The sequence below is a fragment of the Ochotona curzoniae genome, unplaced genomic scaffold, assembly GCF_017591425.1.
Source record: "Ochotona curzoniae isolate NIBS_2020 unplaced genomic scaffold, NIBS_Ocur_1.0 contig_2692, whole genome shotgun sequence".
NCBI classification, from domain to species: Eukaryota; Metazoa; Chordata; class Mammalia; order Lagomorpha; family Ochotonidae; genus Ochotona; species Ochotona curzoniae.
In genome coordinates, this window is record NW_024465556.1 from 10,000,001 (window position 1) to 10,025,860 (window position 25,860).

Here is a 25,860-nt window from a genome sequence, read left to right on the forward strand (position 1 = left end):
TGGATGCAGTGATTAAAACACACATGAGGTGCCTGCCTGCCTATGGAGTGGCAGGCAGGGGTAATGGAACACTCAGGTCATCTGAGAGATTTTCTTATTTTTTTCCCCTGTAGTTTGGCATCAGGTATTGTGAGCTGTCAAGCATCGTGATGACTGCAGTGTTAATAAACAATGGAAAGGGTACTTGGCACTTTGTGAGCTGGACCATGTCTTACCTGTCCAGGTGTGTGAGATTTTTTTTCAAAAAATGATTCCATGTCTGTTGCACTTGAGTGTTGTCAGAGATGAGGCCAGTTCATCAAGTTTAAGATGTTACAAGCCTACATTGAGTATTTCTCTGTCCAGGTCTCTTTAACACCTGCCTGCTACATGATGTAGGGCATCTGCGGATGCACTAAGCAGAAAAGAAACACCTGACCTGGGTGTTACTAAACCCCATTATCCTTCTGTCAGACATCCGTGGCGCAGGAGATTTCCGTCCCCAGCAGCCTGCGTTTCTGAAAGGTTTTAATACCTGTCTTTATATTGAGTCTGGTTGGAAACAAATGGCATTTTAAACTGTTTTTCTTTTTACAGGTTTAGAAATCTTATTTAAATCAATGTAATGAGACACTTTCAACAAAATGTAGTCATTCTCACTTCCCCATGTGTTGAAGAAGCACTATCACAGTTGGAGAGGTGGGGTTGGATGGAGCTGGTTATTTTCACACACGCTCGCATCCTTGCTGTGCACTGACTTGTCACAGTGTGCCTTATAGGTGGGATGTTTTTGTATCTGAGCTAAGTAAATTAGACTTGAGAAAAGTCAAAAAGATTTTTTTTAAGTATTGACTTATTTGAGAGGCCGACACACACACACACAGAGCTCGCACCCCCTACCCCCCAAATGTCTGCAATGGCCAGAGCTCTGCTGAAGCTGCCAACAGTGACCACAGACTCAATCCCTCCCATATGGTTGGAGGCAGGAACCCAAGTGCTTGAAGCATCACCACTCCCGCTCAGGGCTTCCCTGGCATGAAGCTGGAGTCAGGAGCTTGGAGCAGGAATTGACCCAAAGCACTTCAGGGTGGTATATGTGCATCTTGATATGCAGCCTTGTCTCTCACAATGACTTCTGAAAGAGCCAGAAAACTCAGAAGCCAGCAGAATTGCTGGGCAAGTCTTTTCTCCTTGTCTTCTAGACCTTCTTAGGTCTTTAGAAAGACTTCTCAATCATTGAGGAAGCTGTGATGGAGACAGAATGTAAAACTGTGCTCAATGTAAAAGACAGAATGTAAAACTGTGTACTTTTTTAAAAAAGGTTTATTTACTTTTATCAGAAAAGCAGATTTACAGAGAGAAGGAGAGACAGAAAGATCTTCTATCCACTGTTCACTATCCTATTGGCTGCAACAGCCAGAACTGAGTTGATACAAAGCCAGGAGCCAGGAGCTTCTTATGGGTCTTCCATGCAGGTGCAGGGTCCCAAGGTTTTGGGCCATCCTCTGCTGCCTTTCCAGGTCATAAGCAAGGAGCTGTATGGGAAGTGGAGCAACTTGGACACAAATTAGTGCCAATATGGGATGCCAGCATTTGGAGGTGGAGCATTAGCTAGCGTAACCAACTGGTCCCAAAAGAATTACCACTTTCACAATAAAGATGTATTTGTATGTTATCTCTGAAATCACTTTTCACATGTTTTAAACAATATGTCAGCCTGGATAAAAGAATGCTCTTATTTCTTTAGTTACACATGAAGGGCTAATTCACGGGCATTCATAAAAGAGCATCCAAACCTATGATGTCACATGGTGGGAATGTGATTGGAAAAATGTCTTCCATTCCACCCATGTTGCTTGAGGACATTCACCTTGCTCCATAGTCTGGTTCTGCTTGAGGAGGTGAGGGAAGACTCGGGCCAGCCTTGGAGTTGATAGGGCTAGGAGTTCCCTGCTCTATTGTCTGTGAACAGATGAGCCTTATTTCCAGATTTCAAAGTATGAACAAACTTCTAATAAGAAAAAAATACCCATGACATGTTTTATGTTTGTTTTTAAATCTAAAAGCAGGTACTTGCAACAGAAAGAGTAAGTGCTGGGCCAAGTTGGAGGATGGGACAAGGAAAAGGGATCCCAGAGTTTCATTGTTGGCTGCTTGGGACCATCTATGGGGATCTCACAGAGAGTTCATGGAAGGGGCTAACATTGTGCACAGCAGGTTAAGCCATTGCATATGAGCACTGGTTGGAGTCCCATTTGCTCCTCTTCTGCTCCTGCTCCCTGCTAATGAACCTGGGAAAGCAGCAAAAGACTGCCCAAGAGATTGTCCTTTACCCACGAGAGACCAAGATGGAGTTCCAGACTCCTGTCTTCACCTGGGATTAGACCTCTATCCCTGCTCGCTCACTCTCTCTCTCCCTTCCTTTCTCCATCTTTCTCTCTCTTCTTCTCTCGACCCCTCCATCTCTCTTCCCCTTTCTCTGTCTTTCAAATAAATAAGTCCTTTAAAAAAAAAGTTCATGGAAAACACATATAATGAAACAATTATGCTTGGATTTCAAAATATTTTTCAACAAAACAAAGTTTGCCCTTATAATTCCACCTTTCCATAATGTTACTGAATTACTCTCATGTTGAGGCTCTTTCCAACAGTGCTAACCTGCGTCTCTGGGTCTTTAGAATAGCTGTTGATGGGAGTCCTCTGTCTCTGGATTTATTACTGGAGGAAGAAAAAGGTGTTGTGGGTGTCTCACTGGGCTTAGCATAAGGATCTAAAAGCTCAACAGCTAATAAAAAAAGAGTTTGGAGAAGAAGGGTGCTGATTTTAGGAAAGACTAGAGCCCAGTTTCCCCCATCCAAACCTTTGCCTTCTTCCTCCCATTTGGAATAGAAAAATTTCCACAGCTTTGTCTTCAAAGGATGCAAGAGAGAGGAGTGGCAGTGATTTTCTTAAGTCAGAGAAAGAGATAAACATGGAATTTTCATAACATGTAATATTTGCTGGTATTTAAGTATACTTTGGTGGTATCTTGGCTGGCGTTCAGGGACTGTTGAAATCATCTTGATTGTGAAGAGATGCTAAAAGGAGCTGTTAAATTGTGCTTCTCAACTTACATTTAGCTACAAGTACTGGCTCAGTCTCGGCCTTGTGAGTGATAACACCTATTATCTGGATGTTCTCTGTCCATATCCCACCTGAGGACAGGAATCAAATTGGGTTTGAATTTCAGGGGAGGCAGAAGTATATTAGTAATAGCTTTTGTTATTACAAGAGGTCTCAGATGCCCTGAGTAGGAAGTACTCTCCCCATTGAAGGTGGAGCAAACTAATTGCCAGAGTAGAGATGAAAAAGGAAGCATCTATATTGTAGATGACATTGTGGATGTATCCATCTTTCTTCTGCATGAACCCATTCATAATATAAGTAGTTGCCTCTGAACCTCTGTTGTGGTCCAATTGTTGCACTAACAACGGATTTTGAAATTTCAGACTTACGGCTGAATTGTGAATGTCCCCACAGACCTGTGACATGCTTTGCACTTTAAATTCTTATCGCTAATAGTCTGTACCTCCTTTTACAGCCACCAACACTCCCATATTCTGAATAATGGGAATACAAGCCATGGAGCTCTTTGTGGGTGGGCCCTGCCACATTTACCTGCATAAATCCACAGCTGAGCCTGTGTTTTGGTACTGAGGAGGATCCGAGTTTATAGAATGAAAAACTAAAGTACAAGATATTGTTGCTCTGATTCTAGTTCATCTAGTTCATGGATTACCTTCCTGGGCTCTGGCCTTCCAATGCAGGCCAACATGGTCTCATTGTTCCCGGAAGGGACATGCTCACTACATTGAACCTGGTCTCCTTTGAACCAGGACCAGGGGAGCTTCTTCAAGCTGTGGTGCCAGATGGGTGTCTCCGTTTGCTCAGACAAAAGAAGGAAAATGGAGACCAAATTCCAAATCCAGCTTTTCCTTTATCATCTCTTTTTCTCTGACTGAAGTGGAAATTAGGCCTATGTCAGTGGGATCCTCAGTGGCTTTGGTATTTAATAAAGCCCCAGAGGCAGGCCCCTGAGGTCCCATGTCAGCACCGAGAGTCCACAGCCTGGACCCCAGCCACACAACTGTGAGTCCAGCACCCTCACTCATTTGCATCACTCACAGCCCGGAGACTGGGAAGCTCTCTCCTATAAAGCACTTGGGACCCATTTGCCAAGTCTCCTAGCAGTGTAGTTGTTGATGAGTCATTAAGCTCTTTTCAGTGTTGGTCTCTTCATCTGAAAGATGGGACTAATAAGAGTCTCACTATGGCATTGTCTGGAGGAAAAAGGGAATATGTACTTATTTTTTTTAAGATTTACTTATTTTTATTGGAAAGGCATATCTACAGAGAGAAAGTTATTCTGTCCCCTGGTTCACGCCCAAGTGGCCACAATAGCCGGAGCTGAGTCAATCTGAAGTCAGGAGCCAGCCCCAAGAGTCTGGAACTTCTGGGTCTCCCACAAGGGGTCCCAAGGCTTTGGGCCAACTTCTGCTGCCTTTCCAGGCCACAAGCAGAGAGCTGGATGGGAAGTGGAACAGCCAGGATATCAACTGGAACTCATATGGGACCCTCTGGGGCATGCGAGGCAAGGATTTAGCCACTAGGCTATCGCACCGGTCTGGAAGAGAGGATGCTCAGTGACCAAAATGCTGGAGGGAGGGATGTTTCATCTGCCTGGGAAGTTTCCAATGCTGCTCACCAAAACTCAGCACATGATCTCTCTTCTACTTGGTACCACGAATCTGCCTTATCCGATGGACTCTTGCTGGAACAGTTATTTGTGTCTTTGTGCACATACCCATCATATTGGCTTCACTGAAGGGGAGGTAATGGTGGTTTTCTGGTCTTTTTTCTCCTGCCATCTGCTACCTTCTAATCCATGGGAAATATTTGCTTGGATGTCCGAATAGACAATTAGAGGATGGCAACTTTGACTCTGAATGATGTCTTTTTGATGAAGTCGTGGGTGCAACTGTGTGAGCTCGTCTGTGATGACAGTCAGGGAGGGGGTAGTTAACTATTCTGTGATCCAAACTAGTGAACAAATAAAGTATGCCCTGGTCCCCACTGAGTCTAAAATGTGCTCCCCAAGAGGGTGGAGGTGGAAAAGAGTGCTGAGGAGCTGTGTTTTATGTAATGGTCATCTCTTTTTGAAATTATCTTCCAAATAGGGAAAAATGAGGCCTTACTTGGGGAATTGTTTTTGAACATGAAACTGGAAGAGATCCTTTCATAATTCAATCTGAAACCAGAAGTGTGTTTCCCATTAGTTCATGAATTCATGAGGACTCTCAAGGTCCGTGGTCCATTGGGGGTTGCTCACTGACGCCATGACCGTCACCCAGTCTGCTAGAGTCAGCCTCTGAAAAATGTGGCTGCTCAGAAGGCAAATGGGATACGATGAGAACAGTATGGGATTTAGTGCCAGACATTCCCTGCCACTAGCAGGGTAACCTTGTACAGGTGACTGATTATATTATACGTAAGAAGCCATTTGTAATTATCTAGTGATAAACATGGTATGCATGAAAGGCTAGGGAGATGAAGGAAATGGGACAACTGCTGTGATCAATGTTTTGGTATCTATAAAAGGGCTACAAAAATTGTGAAAAACATGAAATTAGGAGATATCCATTTTTTCATGAACTTCTCATATTCTGTCTTCAAAATGTGATCAGAGAAACCAGCATCATAATGTTAGCAATTCATGAGGAAAAAGTGGGGGAAGCAGAAGAATGGGATAGGAGGAGATTTTGTGCTAAAACAAGCTGAGGATAATCTACCTCTTCTAGAAAAATGTCCAGTTGCAAGTTAAAGATTCTAAGAAGACTGCCGAAGTTAATCTTTGTTAAACTCCTGATTTGGGCACCATGGTTGTCTTTTCCGTCTTTTCCACGTAGCAGTTGATAACAGGCTCTCTTTAACCCTCGGGGACTATTGTCTCCCTCTCCTACATATACTTCGGTTAAAAAAAAAAAAACAACTTTCAAAGCAATAAGCATAAAATATCTATTGAGTGTTTACCAGGACCTAGGCTAGTCTAACTACTTACCATTTTTTTAACTCATGCATCCTCCAAGAAAGTCAATTTTAAGTCCATTTTGCAAATTAGGAATCCACGGCTTCAAGGCTCAGGGTGGTCATGTTTCCTTAGATCTCACAGTTAATAGTTGGTCAATATGATAGCCTGCTGCTCTGTCAACTCAGAAGAGACTTGGCTGGGACATCTTCATCCTGTTTTAGCACATGTTGTTGAGACAAGGCCCTCAGCAGTTCTAGTGTCATTGGCCCACAGAACTCATGACCTCTGTGAATTTTCATTTGACCTCTGGTGTGGGGATGTCCCACTGAGTTACCACTTGCCAGATGGGAACCATGGACAAATACCAGTATCTGTTGCAGACAAGAAACAAACTTCCATTTAGACGATTCTACCGAAAAGATATTAGCAAAGGAAATGCTGCTGGAAGTATGGTGAGAGAATGTAGAAAGGTGGGAGAGCCAGGAGAGGCACGTGAGGCAACCAGGGACATGTAGCAGCAGGAAGCCAGAGGAAGGCACATGCCAACCAACTGAGAACTGGCGTCCTGTGGGAGGGGCTTGGTGAGGTCAGGGCCAGAGCGGAGGGGCGAAGAAGTACCGTCTCTGATCTCCTCCTGCGCTTCCGTTGACTGAACCGGGTAGAAGCCATTCTGAAGGACAGTCCAGTGATCATTAGGATTCACAGAACAAAGTGGAGAGAATAGCAAACAGATCTAGTGGTAGAGTTCAGGGCAGGGGGGACGCCAAACAGTAAGTAACTACAAGGAAGACTGACATTAAGTGAAGGTCACTGGGGGCCTCCCTTGTTTCCAGGGTGTGGGAGATTCAGATAAGGACCTACGTCCTGCCCTTCAAAGAATGTATTTGTCCACATGAACTAATATGTACAGTGACTTTGACTTGAGAGTTAAGCTAAATCAATGGGCATAAAGTACAGTTTTCTGGAAGCTGTATTTTGTAAAGCAAAGGCCAATAGGGTCATAAAACAAATATTTCAGACTTGTGAAACAATTTCTTCCTTTTGCAATCATATAACTCTGCAAGATACCCAACTGTACCATTAAAATACATTAAAATGGCCATAACCAATATGTAAATAAATAGCCATGGATGTGTTGCAATAAAACTTTATTTGTAAAAATAGCAATTGGGCCAGTTTTGGTCCATAGTTTACCATGCTTTGCAAACATCAACCATCTTAGACTTACCTCGGGAGCCCAGAAAAGGAATCTGTGGCAACGTAATTCATGGCATGGAATCATAGATTTTGTTACGGAATTAATCAACTATAATTTGTTTTTGTGTTTTTGATAAGAAATCGCAACATCTTTGGATACTAGGGAGTGAAGAAAGAAAGATATTCGCACTGGAAATGGTTGTTATTAGATGCTAGATGTTATGGAAATGTGATTCAACCACCTCCTGTCTCCATTCAACTTACCTGGTACTGACACTGAACAACAACAACAACAGCAACAACAACAAAAAACAGAGAAAGAGAAAAGAAAGCAAATCCATATAATACATTCTCAGCAATGTTCCTCCACAGTGCACTGTAAGAGCACATTGAATGTGGTGGGATTTTTATGTGACTTCATTGCCATGAGATTGAGTAGCAGATTCCGTTTCTATTAGGTTTCATAAGTATCTCTTTCAGATACTAAACTAATTTAATATTGCATATGCCAGAGGAAAAGAAAGGAAGGGAAAAAAAATACTCCTCCTAAACAACTGATGTTCCTCTGGCATCAAGACAGAAAACAGCAGATGGTTTGTAGAAACTGTACCAGGTAAATAAGTAGCCAGATACAGCAAGAAATAGGTATAACCCAGAGGAAGGGCTCTTACTAGATTTATAGTCAACACTTGAAGCAGACAATCTGTATTTTATTTGGGATTTATCTTTGTCACTCTTTAGAAATCAAAGGTGGTAAACAAGGGTCCCTGCCACAGTAACTACACTATGGCTGAGATGTGGGACATCCTACAGTCACTCCAGCATATTTTCTGTTGTTTGCCTTCCTCCAATTGTATTTTTGATTCTCTTTTCTCAAGACTGTTGGATCTAGAAGTCCAAGACTGGAGACTGTTTTCATTGGCCCCATTGCTCCCAGGTACTTCTTTAGGCTCTAGTTGTCTAACACATCATCTTTTTATTTTCCAATGGGTTTCCCCAAGTTTTGCTATCCTATACCCCAGCGGCCCTCCCTAGCAGGCTGTGAAGCCCTTGAAACGCGCCTTGTTAGAATCAAGATAGACTCTAATATCAGATAAGCCAGACTTCAAAAATTTATTATGAGAAAAGGTATAAAATGTATCACCAATAATTCTTTAAACTGATCCTGTGTTGAAATAGCATTTGAATATATTTAGATGAAACAGATTATTAAAATTAATTTCCCCGTTTTCTTTTTATGTTTGTTTCTTTTAATGCTAATTACCCATTTGCTCATATTGTGTTTATATTAAATAGTGCAGCTCTAAAGGCATACAAATTCCTTTGCCCAATTTTAGGTGGATATCTACAATCTATTATCATGAGTTGGAAGAAATGTCTTGTTGATAAAAAAAATACTAAAAACATGACTTAGAGTTAAATAAAATTGTGGGTAACTATAATTAAAATAAGTATGATTCATGACTTGACTAAAATGTTGCTTTACAATCTATATTTAATAAGGCATTGCAGTTCCCAAAAAGTCATGTGAAATTTTTATCCATAGGTTTATCCAATTTATGTAAAAAAAATGTAGTAGCCTTACAGAACATTCTAGCTACATTTTAAGGGATCTGCATCATTAACCTTTATTGCTGCAGTTTTTCTGAATTCAGAAAATCTTGACAGAGGCCAACAGACTCTATTAATACTGCCCTACTGCCAAGCTTCCCCTTTCATTGAAAACCTGGATTTTCATAGAAAAATCCAAAAGCTATGGTTTAAGTGCCCTGAAATTATTCATGAAATAAACTTTTCCCAAACCAGTATTTTGATTTGACTCTTTAGTGGTCATAAAAAAGACTAGGGATGGGGGATGCATAAAGGTGAGTGGCTGCATTGATCACGTGCTTGGGCAGTAGAATTGAGCAGTGAGTAAATAGAGAAGTTGAGAATCTGTCCCTTCATTGTGTCAGCTACCCTCAGTAAATCATCCACTTTCTGTGTGGATATCCATCATGTTTATGACCAGTGATTTCAGGTGAGTCCCTAGGAAGAAAAGAGAGGCCTGCCTTAGCCCTGCCTGCTTTGTTGAGCCGCTGCAGAAGACCAATGAGAGAAAAAGCAGGACAGTGTAGACAACTTTCATCATGCTGGGATGTGGAAGCAAGTGCAGGTATTTGGACATGGCTCACATCTTTGAAAGTGGTGCATGAACTCCTCAAGAGGTGAGAGTGTGCCAAAAAGAAAGACAGAGGGAGAGAAGATAGAGAGAAAGAAAGACACAGTCACTATAATGAAATGAGTGTCCGAACTTATAACCCAGCATCCAGAAAGTTATGCCAGCCAATTATTGTAGGGCAGCTGGATGGGTGACTTTCCCAGATTCCTTCAGCCCATTCAATCCACAGCTTGGGTTGAACATATGGCCTGACTACTCTTACCCTCTAACAGAAAGTTGTGATGTTCACTGCAACACAACTATGGACAGTTAGACCTGCCAATGCTCTCAAAGGCTTAGGAGACATACTGAGAATGAGGACATTGGTTCTATGCCTTCCATGGAATCCATGGGAGAGAGACCCGTTTCCTTCCCAAGAAACAAGTAAGAGGGCATCTACACAGAAAATCTAAAATTTGCCAGATGTTTTTCTCTTTTTATTGCGTAAAACACGTAACCAAATTTATCCATGTAGCCATTTTTAATGGAACAACTCGGTGGCGTAAAGTACATTCACAATATTTCTAACCATTACTGCTCTCAAGTGCCAGAGAATTTTCATCTTTCAGACCAACTCTAACCATTAAGGAAGAACTTCCCATCTTTTTCTAGGCCCCAATCTTTCCAGTACCTGCCAACCCTTAGTTTATAGGAAAACCTAGATGATGGCAGTGCAGGATTTCTTCAGGGGTAGTAAGAATGTTCATTTTCTTGTGAGGAATCCACAACCCTGTAAATACATTAAGGCCTGTGCATTTTAGGGCTGGGTGTTTGGCTTCATGATGAAGATGCCACTTGAGATGTCCCCACGTCTCAAGCAGGGACATCAGGGATCAGAGTGCTTGGGTTCAAATTCTGGTTCAACTTGGATTCTAGCTTCCTGCTAATGTGCTCTCCGAGAGGCAGCAATTGTTGGCTCAAATACTCGGGTTTTTGCTGACTATGTGGAAGACCTGGATTGAATTCCAGGCTCCTGGCTTTGTCTTGTTCCATCCCTAGCTGTTGCAGATAGTTTAGGGAGTGAATCAGCAGATGGAAAAGCTCTCTCTTTCAACTATATAAAACATTAAAAACATTTCTTTAAACTTTGTACACTTTGAATTGTATGGTATATAAATTATATTTCAGGAATGCTATTAAAAAAAGCTATAGGCCTGCTTATATTGTTTCTACCACTTCATACCCTCCTTTTCCTAACTTAACAGACCATCTTTGTATGGCCTGAAATGTTATTTAGCCTAATTTTTTATGGGTACCATTCTACATACACACAGGCACACACAATGCAGTTACGTGTGTGTGTACGAGTGTATGTATAGAATGCCTTGTGGATACGAGGCATTAGTTAATCAACTTTAATCAGCCCTACATTATTTGGTGTTTAATTTTCTATACACAGTTTTTTTCCTGATATAAATCATGAGAGTAATTATTAGATCTAGCCTGATTAGTGTTGACTATTTGTGAAATAATCATGCCTGCAAACATGGCGACAAATAGTGATTTGTCGTTTTGTAACTGCCTAAATTTGGATTGCACATTCTGAGGGACTTCTGTGTGGAAGTCAGTCAACTGTTGATTTGTGCAGTATCATACCTCAATTAGTTTTATTCATGAGTTTGGGGTTCAGGAGCGTATCTTAAGTGTCAGGGGCTTATCTATCTACTATGGTAACCAAATTGTGATTCTTGGAACAGTAACAGACATGAAATTGCAACTTGAAAAATGAAGAGCTATGTGGATATTGCCAGGGGAGAGATAGCAGAACTTGAAGACCCATTGTGTTAATGACGGAGCTCCTCCATCTTACAGCAGCTTTGTCATGGTAACCACAGCTGCTGATTGGGTCTCAACAGTAGGTTCTTTTGAAGAATCAGGAGAGACTTGAGTTCATATAATTCCAAGCCAATAGAATAGCCTTACCTGGGTCACTAACAAATAAATGAATCTCTCAATTAACCTCTGAGAAAACTTCGGGCATAATTTGAGAGTAGGAAAAACGTTGTCTAGGCTCCCTGAAGTCCCGTGGGTTCTTTGTATTTTCTTTTTCAGATTTTGAGTCTCACTTATACTCAAAGTAAAGGACTGACGGCAGGGTAAAGGTTAATCCAGTTGAAGGACAGACGAGGTACATCAGCCCCTATAGAATGTGGTCACAATTTACACAAAGTACACATTCCGTCTGGCCACAAGATCTCACCAGTAGATAGGCTTATTGTGCAGGCCCTGTCTTGTGTGACATTTAAATTTGGCTGAGTCGAACCATATGGAAATAAGATGCAAAATTCTCAAGATGAAATCCAGAGTGGCTCCTGAATGTGGCTTAAAATTCAGTGGCCATTTGGGAGAACCTTGGCGGCGGAGCTGGCTTGCTTCCCAGTGGGTTCATTTGTTACTCCGAGTGATGGCAGTGTTTGGTTTTAATTTAGCTTTGTGTTGTTTTCTTTTCTGAGCGATGAAGCCACAGCAAGGACAAACTCTGATATTAACATGTTAATACATATTTTTATGTTTACATGTCTCTGTCTATTTTAAGTAGCTTACTGTTGGAAACAGCTGGTTAAAACTCTTGGTCCTACATTTGAAATATTCTTTGTTCTGTTTGTAACCATGCACTGATATATTTTCCCACATTTTCTCTTTGTTAAGTTCTCCAGTGATGTTTTTGTTGCCTGTCCTGGGAAGATCTGTGTTTCCATTTATCAAAACAAATGGCAAGCTGGGGACCATTTAAAGTAGTTTTTTAGTTAATAAAGCCAATCTCCTTGTTCTGTTATGTTAAAAGTACATTATCTTTTTATTGCCAGTTCTGTATGACTAGGTCTGTTTTCTGTCTCAGCAATCTCAGGGCTGCCCCCACTTGCTTACTGTGTAGAGAATTACAAAATCATTAAGGGTGGGGCAGGACCAGCTGACTTACAGTACAAACCATTTCTCAAAATAACCACAACAGTGCAATACTGATGTGTAATTTACGTCACAGTATGTTTTTATGAAATAGTTTGTGGCATTTTCACTTCTATTCCGGATGGAATCTTATTCTCTCTTTCCCTTTTAATCAGGCATTTAATTTATTTTTATTATTATTAATATTTTCCACTCCTTGTCTTGGCATGCCTCCAATTTAACAGCTTTGAAGAGAAAGGGGAAAAAAAATACAAGAAATCCAACTGACCTTCCCCTACCCAAAACCTCCAGCATCAGTTTAACTACAAATCTATTTTTCCTGTGATATTTTCTAATTTGGGGTACTATGCTTACCACTCTGAGGGAGATCTTCAAATATGGTTGAACACGTACCATTTTACACAAAGCTATAGCTACAAATTGATAAAGTTGATGTACAACTTTGGCATTTTAATCACTTTCATCCAATTCAAGCCATTTAGTCATAGGCACTGCTGCATTTTCCTTTTACAAATGTCTTTCTGTATAATGTCCTGCAATTAGAATAGGAAATCATTGAGTAACTGTAAGATGAATAAGAGCACTTAGACTGAAAGGAAAATTACCTTCCGAGAAATTATATTCTTTCTTTTTTGTGTGTGTGTGCTGCATGTTACAATGTGGGTAATGATAGTAACAGCTGTAACTTCTCTTATCTGTAGAAATTTCATGCTTAGGTTTTCTAGAATTAAAAAAAAAATCATTTTCAGGAATAATCAGAAATGAATGGACAGAAAATAGGAAATGCCTAATTATGACAAATATTCGGTGTCACAACAGAACAGCAATTAAATGGAAACTTGAGTGTAATTGTCAATAGCAGTAAGATTTGGAATAGTGCCAGGTATATCAAGTTGATGCTTTGCCTTTGCTTGGTTGCTAGGAGCACAGAGAAAAGTATAAAGCTTTGAGAAAGGAATGTCTAATGTAATAAAGTAACAGAAGGAAGCATAAATCATTGTGAGAGCCTCTCATATTGACGTTATTTTACTTAAATTGTTTCAAAACTAGACATCAAGTTTTATAACATGAGCAAATTCATATTTGCTTGAAAAAGGAAAAAGAAAGAAAGCTATGTTGTCTTTGAAGCACCAGGGACATTGCGTCTCAAACTGAGCCTTCATACATATTTGGAATCTTTTAAGTGAAAATCTTTAAATGTTTGTTTCTATTGGCATCCAAATGCATTTGCCCTAATACGATTAAGAGAACTAAAGGGCAAAATACTTGGCAGATTTTTCAGTTGAGGTAATTAGGTGCAGGAAGGAACATGCATATTTTTTCCACCAGGCTTTATAAAATCCTGGGGTGAAGGGCTTTTTTTTCAGAGTGGCTCTTTTTTTTTTTTCTTTTTCTTCTTCTTTTTTTCTTTTTTCTAACTTTCTGATGTTCAAAAGATTATAGTGGTTTTCAGTGAGCATAATCGTGTGATGTTTTGGAACCATTTTACCCTTCCTCCCCCAAAATGAAAAAGAAAGTTACATTTCTAAATTGTTGTGTAAGAGATAAAAGCGAATTTTTCCTCCGGAATTTATGTTTTCAGCCTTCTGTGCATTTGGCTACCATTATCTATTTTCTTTTTTAAAAAAAATAGCATTATGGATATTTGAAAGTCAATGCTCCATTAATTCATTGTGTTTGCTATTTCATGCATCTCTCTTTGTACAAAGACAACTTGAGCAACGCTATTCAGAATGACAGCCAGCTTTTACCCTCCTTCCCCAGCCCTGTCCCCACCCCCAGCCGCACTCTGAGGATTAAAGCAAGTGGTATACAGTTACTGTTTGAAAAGCTTGGGTGGAGTCTCATGTTATAATTACAGTTTCTCTGTGGAATTCTGTTTTGGACTTTGAAAATATATAAATAAGTGAAAAATTGACATTGAGAGAGGTTAACAAAACGTGTAATTATGATATAAGCACAGGATTAGAGTAATTTCGGTTGAGTATTACAAGCAGTGTACTTTAGGTATTAACTTTTAATAGGCAGAGTTCTTTTTATTGAAGTTGAAATGAGGTCTAGTAATATTGGGTCTCTTATTCCCTTTGAATATTTCATTTTAAAATAAGCATGTTCACATTTTTTTTTTGGATGGGGAAATTGAGGAGTGGGATGACATTTTAATAGAATCTCATAATTATGGTTTAAAATTTCAGTCTTGGGTGCCAGCAATTTATTACTGATCACTTTCTGTTCACTGAAATTGACTAATGTGTGTGTATATATATACATACGTTCATACATACATACACAACCAATTGCAACCAACTAGAGTGTGCTAAAAGAATATTCCTTGAGTTAGGATTTTGATTTCTTTTCCTGCGTGGGTGTGGTTGAAAGAAAGTCTTTATTCCAGGCACATTTTGTTTGCCTTTTGCTAAACAAATATGCAGTTTCTTTATTCATTCTTAGATGTAGCTGCTAGACCTCTTATGAATTGGAAAGGGGAGACATCCTGCCAGTATTTATTGGCAATCCTTGTTTCATAGGAAGCTCTGCATAGGCATGTTTGTTTATGTGTATATGAACTGCCTAAGGAGGGAAGAAGTAACTGAGAGATTTAAAGAATTCTTGAAAGGGTTATTTGGCTTTCTTTGCTTTTTGATGTACCAGGGCAAAATAAAACATGCCAACACCTGAACAATTTAATATCTTCGTAGCTGAGGAGGCGGTGAGATGATCGCAGAATTTTAGATCTGGAACACTCTGTGAATCTCTTCGTTTTCTATTCTGTTATCTACATCTGTCACATTCCAATGGTCACTGTGTCTTGAGAAAGAGATGTTTTTCTAGTAAAACAAGGTGCCTGCCTGTCCGCAGGGAGACCTGGGTACCTGCTCTGAGAGTTTGGCCCTGCTGACTTGGCTCGTTCAGGTGGCTGCTTTCCTCAACATCTTTCTCTTCACCCCCAGCTCAGCTGCTTTGCTAACTTTCTTAGGAGCCCCAAAGGCCTCATGGGCTCCCTTTCACTCTGTAAATATGAAAGGCAACTCCTCTGGGATGTCCAATTATAAGGTTGAAAAATTGCCTCTGTTCAAACAATACCAAAATTCTGGTCCAAATTGAAATGTTTAAAGTCAAGAAACTTATCATAATTTTGCTATAGCATCACTTAACATTGCCATGCCACATCAGATCCCAGTAGTGCCTCTAGCCTCTTCGATTGGAAAGCAGTTAATGAAGGGCAGACATTGTATGCTTGCAAAACTGGGTTGGTGCTATTTCCCATTATATGGGCAGAAAATTGATATACACGAAAGGCCTATCATAGTGGGAAGTCATTACAATGGGAATTGCAGTAATCCAAAATAATAATCTCACTTAACCAAAGTCTACATGGTTCCAGGAAGCAGAATCCTCATTTGTCACTTGAAGTAAGAACATCATCTTCATCTCTTACTATTGTAAAGGAGTTCAATATTACTATTATGTGAGGCATTTTGTCAGAATGAAAAGTTAGTCAAATTTGAAATTCAAACGTTGTGTAATAGTCTCACCTCCACTTCGGCGCAGTTACTCAGTTCCAGTTCTTTGAGATCTTGCCTCGTCACTGGATGTCTGAATTTCAGTCTGTCCAACTCCAAGCTGGAAACTGTAATAAGTGATGATGTTACTAATAGGGTTATTGTGATGAATGAGGGACACACAGTCTATCAAAGATGCTTATAAATTCTAACGTCCAATTATCAGTACCAGAATAACATGATTATTTACTTTCTGAATAGAAAGTCCCTGAGTTCCTCATATTTTTTATCTACAGGGCTTTTTTCTCTTTTCTTTTTCATTTACTATGCCCTGTGATATTGCAGCAATTCTGAAAAATAACAGAAAAATGAGTTTGGACAGTTTCAGGTTTGTTCTATTCTAAATACTAGTTTAGAAGATATATATAAACATGTACACATAGTATATATGTAGTACAGTATACTATATAATATATATAGTATATAGTAATATACATATACACTGCATACATGTAGTGTATAATATATACTGTATATTTATTTTATACTACATATATAAATATATGTGGCCAGCTATATATGTAGTTGGATAGTAGTAATAAATTCTCTTGTGCTATAGAACTGAACATCAATCTATTATCTATTTCATGAAGAAATAGAAGAGAGGAATTTGACGATTACAAATATAAAAAATGATATGTATATATGGAGATGGGAATATTAACTTCCTTGACTTGACCTTTGCACATGGTATACATGTATTGAATTATTACACTCTTCTCTATGAATGTAATTATTATATCTATTGAAGAGGAAAAATACTGACAACTATGTCTAAGATATATTACACGAGTATTTCACAACCCCAAATGAATGACTATAAATTTACACAGAAAGCTGGCTTGTTTCAAAGCTGAATGTGCCAAGGCTAGTTGGGATGATTATGAAAATGGAATTCCTGGGTCTGTGGTTTTTTGCTTTTGATTTCATTTTTAAAGATTCATTTATTCATTTGAAAGGCAGAGTTTACAGAGAGAAAGAGAGAGGTCTTCCAGCTGCTGGGCCACCTTGCTTCCCCATCTCCAGTGCCCTCAATGTCTAGACATGGACCAGGCTGAAGTTAGGAACCAACAACGACTCCCAGATCTCCCACATATGTGCAAGGGCCCAAGTGGCTGCTTTCCAAGACATTGTAGTCGGGAGCTAGACTGGAAGCAGAACAATCGATAGAGCTGCTGTCACCCATATGAGGAGTCTATCTCAGAGGCAGCAGCTTAACGAGCTATGCCGCAACAGTCCATGGTTGTTGATAACACCAGGGGTGAATCCCATGTGGGCAATCCCAGGACCACCTTCAGAGACATTGTCTCCAGATTCAGTGGGTGGTCTTGTGACTCACTGCCATGAACTGGGAGTAGAGGGGACAATCTGTTTAGGTCCCAGAAGCAAAAGATGGACTCAGGGCTCAGAATGTGTTTTAAGAATTGCATGAAGGAGGGCCTGGTGTGGTAGCCTAGCAGTTAAAATCCTCACCTTGCATGCACTAGGATCCCATATGGGCGCTAGTTCTAATCTCATCCAGCTTCCTGCTTGCACTGTGGGAAAGCAGCCAAGGATGGCCCAAAGCCTTGGGACCCTGCACCTGCATGGGAGACCCGGAAGAGCTCCTGGCTCCTGGTTTCGGATCTGTGCAGCTCCAGCCATTGTGACCACTAGTGGAGTAAATCAATGGATGGGAGATCTGCCTCTCTCTCCCCCTCTCTTTCTCTCTGTGTATCTGACTTTTCATAAGAATAAATATATCTTAAAAATAAAAGAATCGCATAAGGAAAGATGGATTAATGTTTCTGGCCAAAATGAGATGAAGAATAAAGAAATCATTTCTGATTGCCAGGAAGTTTACTAAATTCAGACCAGAGAATTAAGACGTTACAGAGGACATCATCATGGGAAAAAAAAAAAAAAGGCCCGAAGGAAACTGGAGAGGGGGAGGAGGAAGTGAACTGGTCCCCAGGGTCCAAGTGACATCTGCTTCCATGAAGTTAATTCTGAAGCAGCTATTCTTATGCCCTCCTTCAGAATGAAAAGCACAACCTTCTCTATGTTGTTTCAAAAAAAATTTGGAGAAACTGATGCAGTGGCTTCCATCATTGAAAGTCGGTAGTGCAACCAACAGAAACCTGGAGCCAAGTGGGACTATGAGGGTGCTGCCCATGTGCAGGGTGCTGTCCATGTGCCAAAAGGCGTAAGCTCCTTGGGTCTGTCTCTCATTCAGGTAGAGAATAATAAGCCTGTTGGCACAGTGTAGCTACTTCCTGAACGAGCACCTGCATACTTGGGCGTTCTGATGACATTTGGTGTTTCAGTATAATAGATCTCTAAAACCAAAGATTTGAACTTGAAGTGTGAAGTTAATGCCTTGGCATGTTTTTTTTAAAAAAGTCTCAAATTGGCATGTTTTGGACCTATATTAGCAGCTAAAAAAAACTGTTCTTTCATATGGAGACTTGGCTTGAGTTTAAATATATTTCCTTTTTATATGTCCACACAACTAAGTATGGTCATAACCAAGTCAAGATCCTTAAACTCAAACCAGGTCTCTCATGTGGATAGTAGAGACATAGCATTTGAGGTACCACTTCCTCCTTGAGTGCATAAAAGGAAGAAATTGGATCTAGAAGCAGAGCTGAGACTTGGATGCAGGCTCCAAGTTGGAATGTTGTCCCCAGTGGTAACTTAACTGCTATACCAAATGCTTGCCCTGTGTTTCCTTTTAATTAAGTGTTAACTCATGAAGTGACTATCCTCAAGTCAGACAGGAGTCTAAGAAAACCAAGCCATTACAAGATGTCATCTTATGAACAACTGAACATCTTCATTTGTGAAGAAGTCTCCAGCCTGAGGAACTAAGCGAACATAATTACAAATACATCTGGGTATCAGCCTCTTGTCTGTAAAGGTCATATGCACACCTTGCTTGGGTACGGGGTGTATTCCATCATTATGCTGTGTTCTTACTCATGCATCTCCCACAGCTTAGCAGATGGCTATGATAACGTAGGTATCCTTAACAACTGTCTTGTGAAATTCCCTGCAGCATGGTAAAGGCACAGAATATCGACTGCTTTCACTTTGAAGAAGCGAATGACAGGCCTGGGAATTGCTTACAACTGTCCTGATGGTGTGTCATGGAGAGTGGTGACCAATTGGGTCAGGAAGCTTAAATTCAGTCTGAGATCGTGCAGGTAGCTGGATACCAAAGGGAGTGTTCCTTCCCTCCGAAGTTTCAAGTGAAAAGATAGGTCCCTGAAGAGTATGGTTTTTATAGAAGAACAAAACATAATATAGTGAAGTGTAAAGAAGCCTTAAGATCATGGTAGCCAGAAATTTCACTAAAATTGCTGAAATATTCTCTTGAGTTGTGTTGGTTCTGATGCACTGTCTTGTGAAGGCTGCTTGGGGAATGCTCGGAAGTTATCAGATGGATTTGAGGATCATTAAGAGAAAGATGGTATGGGTGTTAGGAGGATGGAGAAGGTGGATGTTTCAGTCAAGTGGGATACATCTGCTGCAATTCCAGTGACCCCAAATCATGGTCACTTAAAACATCGGTAGTTTACTTTTGATTGAGGTATTTATTTCTATTGGATTAGCTTAAGGCTCTGCCCCATTCCACGTTACCTCTAACATCCAAAATGGCAGAAGAGCCACTATCAGCATCACTGCAGATGGCTCCATCAGAGGCCAGGAAGCAGGGATGGGTGGCACACTGGCTCTTACAACAGCCACTACTTCTGTCATATCTCTTTGGCACAAACCAGCCACATAGGCACAGGACTCCAAGACAGTAGGAGACAAGAACTTTCCTCCAGCCCATTAAGAGGGCAGGACATATTTTCTGCAGAGCACTAATGACCCCCAGAGCAGATGATGATGCTATTTAGGCCTATGAATGTCTCTCTGGGGCTTGATGACCTTTTCATAGCCCTCGAGCACTGAAAAGATTATGGGATCCAATGTAAGAGCAATACCAAACTGTGCAAATAAGTGTCAAGAGCCTCAAAAACATTCTACTTTTTCCTCTGGTGATGATTTTAATGCTTAAAAATATGTCAAATTCTTTCAAAATGTTTTTCCAATTTGCTGGTCATTGGTGACTCAAATATTACTTAATATGCCTTGAAGGCCATCACACTTTTTCTTTTCTGCACAAATAGGTTACTGTGTGTGTGTGTGTGTGTGTGTGTGTGTGTGTGTGTGTGTGTGTGTGTGTGTGTGATGGGGCTAGGAAGATGTTTCCATGCACTAGGTTGTGAAACAACAAACATACCAGGAGCGGTGTTGTTGAATGCCACATCCATAGTGGAAACAGAGTTGATGATAAAATCATGCCATGGCCATGAAAGGTGTGTGTTGGAGGGAAGAGGGTAATAGATTGTCTTCTCTTTTTTCTAGGAGATGACGACGAAGAAACGAACGTGATTGTCCTCAGCTACCCTCAGTACTGCCGGTACCGCTCCATGCTGAAGCGCATCCAGGATAAGCCATCCTCCATCCTGACGGACCAGTTCGCATTGGCCCTGGGAGGCATTGCAGTGGTCAGCAGGAACCCTCAAATTCTGTACTGCCGGGACACTTTTGACCACCCAACTCTTATAGAAAATGAGAGTATATGTGATGAGTTTGGTGAGTCTTTTTTTTTTCCTACCTGAAACTTGCACATGTATATAGAGCTGGTTGTTTTCAATTCTTGTGAAGAGCAGTGATGGGGAACAGAGCTGGTTTTCACAGGCCTCGTGTGCTACCCCACCCTCCCATTTCCCAAATTATTGCAGTACAAGGGCATCGTAGCCTTCTTGGCAGCCTGTGTTTACCATAGGTTAAAGATTGTTATGTGGAATGTGTTGTTCAACATAGCATTGGAAGTTGGATGGTTGACCTTGACATTGGTTGAAATCTTTGAAATTGGTTGAAATCTTTGATGTTAGTTCTTCTTAAGAGACTTTGGCTATCCAAATGTCAATTCTGAAAGTGGAAACAATCTAACAGAGAACCTCTTCTCATTGTTATAAGCTTATGTAAATGTACATCAACTGTAGCTACTTCACTACTCTCTGGTAGATAATTTTTTCTGTGTGTATGTATTCATGCATGTGCATACACTCACACATGCAAACACACACACAGAGTGCCTAGCAGACAGCCCTGTGTATACACATGTTTATCTGCAGCTATGCCTTGCTACATCTATAGACAGAAGAAAACGGGAAAAAGAAGTTACAGCCCTCACGTATGCAATGAGGGATAAGAAGCAGGAGGCAGGCCAAGAGAGCCGTGCTATCACCTTTTGACGTTCTGGTAAATTTGTTGAGATTAGGTCATGTCAGGGCTCTCCAAACTACACATGTCCTTTGGGATTTCCATTTTCACAGACACAAGGACCCCACCTCACCCCCAGCATACCCTTTCCCTTCTGTGGGAATTGCCAATTTGAAGTAACCACTGGCCTTTTAAAGCCCTGCTGAATGCATCATGGGACCGTGAGTGGAAAAGACATCGGTGCCCTGGTCTAGATGGAGCACTGACGTCCCATTGGGTTGTGGAGTATTTTCTGATCTTGCTGGTGAATGTGTCTCCAGGGGTCCCTAATATGCAGATGACTGAAGTCCAGGTTACGCTGCTCATCACTCAGCATGGTTTTAGAGGTCCCGGTTGTTGCTGAAGCTTGCTTCTGGGGAGGGATTTTCCAAATGGCTCTTGTGAGCAGAGGACAGACAGAAGTGAGGGGTAGGTGGATGATGGCCCAAGGAGACAGCCAGAAGAAAAAGGAAGTGGAATCAAAATACCTAAGTATCCTGGAGGGGAGGGGTGGAAATCTAAAACCATGACTTTTTCCTTTGTAACCTGTTTTTGTCAGATATTTCTCAAAACTCTGGTCTATGATATAACTGTCTCTGAGAAGGTGGTGGTGTTCACGTGTGACTTGTTTTCTTTCTGCGAAGAAATAGTTATTGTTATATTTGTAATATTCAGATCGCATTCTTATTCATATAGCAAAATGTTTCCAACACAATTTTAGAACATTCTCGCTTTTCGGATCAGCATTTGCAAGTCTTCCCCTTTCTCAGACTGTGAGTTTTCCTTCCCCTCTCTCACTCTCAAGCCCTGTGTGGTGCTTGGCGCTAGCGAGGTCTCTAAAATCCTGACATAGAATAAAACTGAAAGACTGCTCTCCCTCACTTAAGAGTATTCAAAATTAGTTTCACAATGTAATATATTGAAAAAAAAATGTTTAACCTTTTTGGGCAATTTAAGAATTATTAGTGGCTGAGTTTCAAAGCTGTTGCTTCTAGAATTGCTAATAGAAAGAAGTTCCAATTTAACAGTAATCACAATGGTTGTTAAGAGTTACTAAATTAGTTTTAAATGTTCTCACAAACACAAGCATCTGACTTTTGAATGTTTTCCTGAACTTTCTTCTGGTCTAGCTAATTTGAATACTGTTTTTCTTCCACAGCCTCTTAAAGTGGAAGCTTTCTTTTGGAATAAAGGTACTTTTAAAGAGCTTCTAGATGGCTAGTTAAATCATTAGAATTTTAGATTTTTTAGTTGAGTGTATACTTCAAAAATCTTGCACTTCTCCAATTATTTTGTGTCATTCAGCAAAGCAAAAAGCTCATTTTGAGCTCATGTGAACACCTTCCCAACACACCTCCACCACCTCCTGCTTTCAGTCACACATTCAAATTTCCAGAGAACAGCCTTTTAAACCTCCAACTGGTTGTACAACTTGAGCTAGACACGGGTTAAAGTGTTTGTTAAAATGTGGGGTTGGGTTTCTCCAACCAGCTAACAGTTGGTAGAAGAACATAGATTTTTTATTAGTGACTAGCATTAAACAAATGTTCCTAATATTAAACACTGCCAGATGACTGAAACACTTCTGTCCGATTACTGAGAGTGCCAGGAGGCCTGAAGACGAGTTTCCTACCCGGTATATGTTCTGTAACCCATGTTCGTTGACTTCAGTAATTGGTCAAACGTAATTTCAGTAACAGTATGCCTAGGCTGTAAAAATCAAATTTTATTAGTCATATCACCAGGTGGATGAATGAGGGAGATGATGGCAAAGAGGAAATAGTGCTTAGCAGCTATTGCTTTGACACAGAATTCATGCATTACCACAAAATGCCTTCAAAACCCTTTGCAAAATGACACTGCCTGATTTCCTATGATTGAATAATGTGTATTTTATTAAGCAATATACATTTTGCTCTCTTCTATTAAATGGCGTTATGGACTGGAAATGAAGGGAGTTCTCAAAAAATAAATAAGGCATGGTTCTTGCATGTTTTTGAGGACTTCAAATTTAAAAGGCGAAGACAGGATTCACAATACTGTAGAGTTAACCAATGCTACAAGAAAGCCAATGATTAAATACTTGGTGAGCACTATAGAAAATGAGTCCTATAGGAATTTAGCAGTGAGCAGAGGTGGCTGGAGATGGCAGTCAGGGCGAGAGGGTGGGGAAAACAGACTAGTGGCAAAGGCAGGACCTGATGTGGTTTTAAGAAATTCTGTTATCAGAAAGTTGTTGGAAAAGACTAGATGGTTTAACACCTATGTACTGACCCATTCTCCATATTAATGGTGCCCTTGAACAGAAAACTTCTGGCCTCTCTTAGGTTTCCTGTCCTTGGTCACTGTTTTGGGTTGGTTTCATGAGTGGCCTGATGCCTTTTATTCCAGTGGGACATGATTAGGAAGTGGAGGATGAAGCCCCGGAAGAATCCAGACAGTGGCTCTGGAACTGGAATTAGTTGGCTGACTTTTCTGGGTAGAGACACTCGCACTGGCTTCGAGTCTTACCTGCATTACCCAGATTTCCTCTCTGAAAATAGAATTTGCTCTGTGGGCATCCTTGCCCAACTGCACAGATACTTTCCCTCTCCCTGCTGTTTTAATGTTGTCCACTGAATAACAAGCTTAATTAAACAATAAAAGTAAGGCTTTTACATCTTCAAGGAGTCCCTGTAAATAAATTCTCCAAGGAATTTTATGAAGCTTTTTAATGAAAAGTTTGATGAGAAACTATTAAAGAAAAATAGAATAGATGAAATTTCATCATTTAGTCCAACATTACCGTAACGTCATTTTGATTTTTATTTACATTGCGATATTCAGAATAGTGTAAATATGTCCTGGTTTTAATTAACTATCCTGCTTACTTGGAAAGGTTATTTTAGGCTTGAAGGGTTTTGATAGCATACCATCTGCTTTCTTCACTGTATATTCAAGCCCCTTCTTTGCTTACAGCACTGTGCCATGTCTAAACCTATGACATAAGCATAAATTGAATCATATTAATGGTAGGTGATTGAAAAGCCTCATCTTCAACATCCTATCCACACCCTTCCATCTTGTCAGCTACACTGCTTTTAGAGGCAGCGTGCCTCTTTCTTACAAGAGATTCAACTGTTTTTAAGCTTAAACAACAGATTTCCTACCATTAAAGCATCATGAAAACTCATTGTATTATACATCACAATTAGGAAAAGAAATTGTAATAACAGTGAAAGTGACATGAATGCCAACTTTTCCTCATGAAAATCTATGCCTTGTGCCCAATTCCTGTTCCCTCTGATCTTCTAGAATCTCCCAACATAGGGTGTTTATGTATTTATTTATTTTTTAAAAACCCATACTCTGCTTCTGTCTCTTTTTATATGAGTTCTCTTCATAAAGCACGTATTGTCATCTATATTGTATTGTTGTCTTTACTGCAGGGAAAGCACACATAGGCAAACACTGCCCTGTTTCTGGTCCACCACTTTGTAATGTGCAGTGTTTACATTAGTATCACACAGATTGATTTCACATATGTGAAGTGTTGACAGCTAAATGCAAACAGAAGTATGCATAGTGTGGCCAATAAATGGGTAACTGTAAGGTACTAGCTCCATTCAAATGTGAGTATGAGGAGGTACAATACACGTAAATGAAATGAAGTTAGTTGTTAAAGGTGAGTGCCACTAAAGGAACTGAAGTATGGTTGGATTATTTTGTTTTTGTTTTGCTTTGACATAAAAAGTGCAAGTCATACTGCTAAAGGTTTTGGCAATGAGGACATGCATGTGTTTCTTGACCCAGAAATGGGATTAAGGCTAAAAGGGAGACAGTGGTCATTCATCTAGAAGGGAAAGAGAGAGTAGCATTAGTATTGGGTCTGTGTGTAGATACCATAAGCTCTGATCTTTGGGAAGAAGAAATTGGCAATGTCAGTGCTGTCGTGCTGTCATGCACCATGAGATAAAGTTTTGGTGAATCATAGAAGGTATATACAACAGTGCCCTGTAAGAGTAAATTACTTAGTGATGTCTTGATCATCTTAATTTGCATAAATGCACTGTGATGTTCACATAAGGTCTTTTGCTGTTTCAGTTTTAGGTCTTGGATGACTTGTATTTATTTATTTTGAACAACTGAATCCTGTTCTTTGGACAATAAAGGGAGCCTATTTCCATAAGGTTCCTGGTGTGCTAGAGAGCCTTAATGAAAAGGAAAAGTTCTCTACTTTCATAGTGTGATTTAAAGAGAGCTTTTTAAATCTGTGTTGAACTTTCCCCTTCCATTTTTCCTGTTGGGTGAAATAATGACATTATAAGCAAAAGGAGAAAACTGAGAAGAGGGAAGCAGGACAGACGAAGGAACAAAACCTTGAATTTTCTGAAAGAAAACTCAGGATGTATAAACTTTTTCTGAAGCACAAAGAATGAGCTGGACTCTCTCTCCCCCTCTGAACATCACATGTTTTGCTGGAAATGAAAGGAAAGGCAGTTGTTTTGTTAAGGATCATGGGAATTTCTAAGTGAGTAAACATTTTTTTCCTTGCCAAAGTAGGTTTCATGGTCACAGTGGATTTCGATGATCAAATGGCTTTGTTCCTGGCCCCTGTCCACATTCAGGCTTTCACTGCCTGCCTGCAGTGCCCACCGATCTCCCAGATG

The 25,860-nt window shown here is 40.2% G+C and overlaps 1 protein-coding gene across 3 annotated transcripts in view; it reads left to right on the forward strand.

Moving 5' to 3' along the window:
• ARID5B (AT-rich interaction domain 5B) overlaps positions 1-25,860 on the forward strand; it is a 172,316-nt gene that overhangs the window by 64,515 nt on the left and 81,941 nt on the right. For 2 of the 3 annotated variants that reach the window (XM_040975819.1, XM_040975821.1), the window contains exon 4: positions 20,309-20,539. In XM_040975819.1, the coding sequence (XP_040831753.1) occupies positions 20,309-20,539 (231 nt within the window). Of the gene's footprint in view, positions 1-20,287; positions 20,540-25,860 lie in introns of all 3 variants that reach the window. The other variant, XM_040975820.1, reaches the window with a different exon arrangement.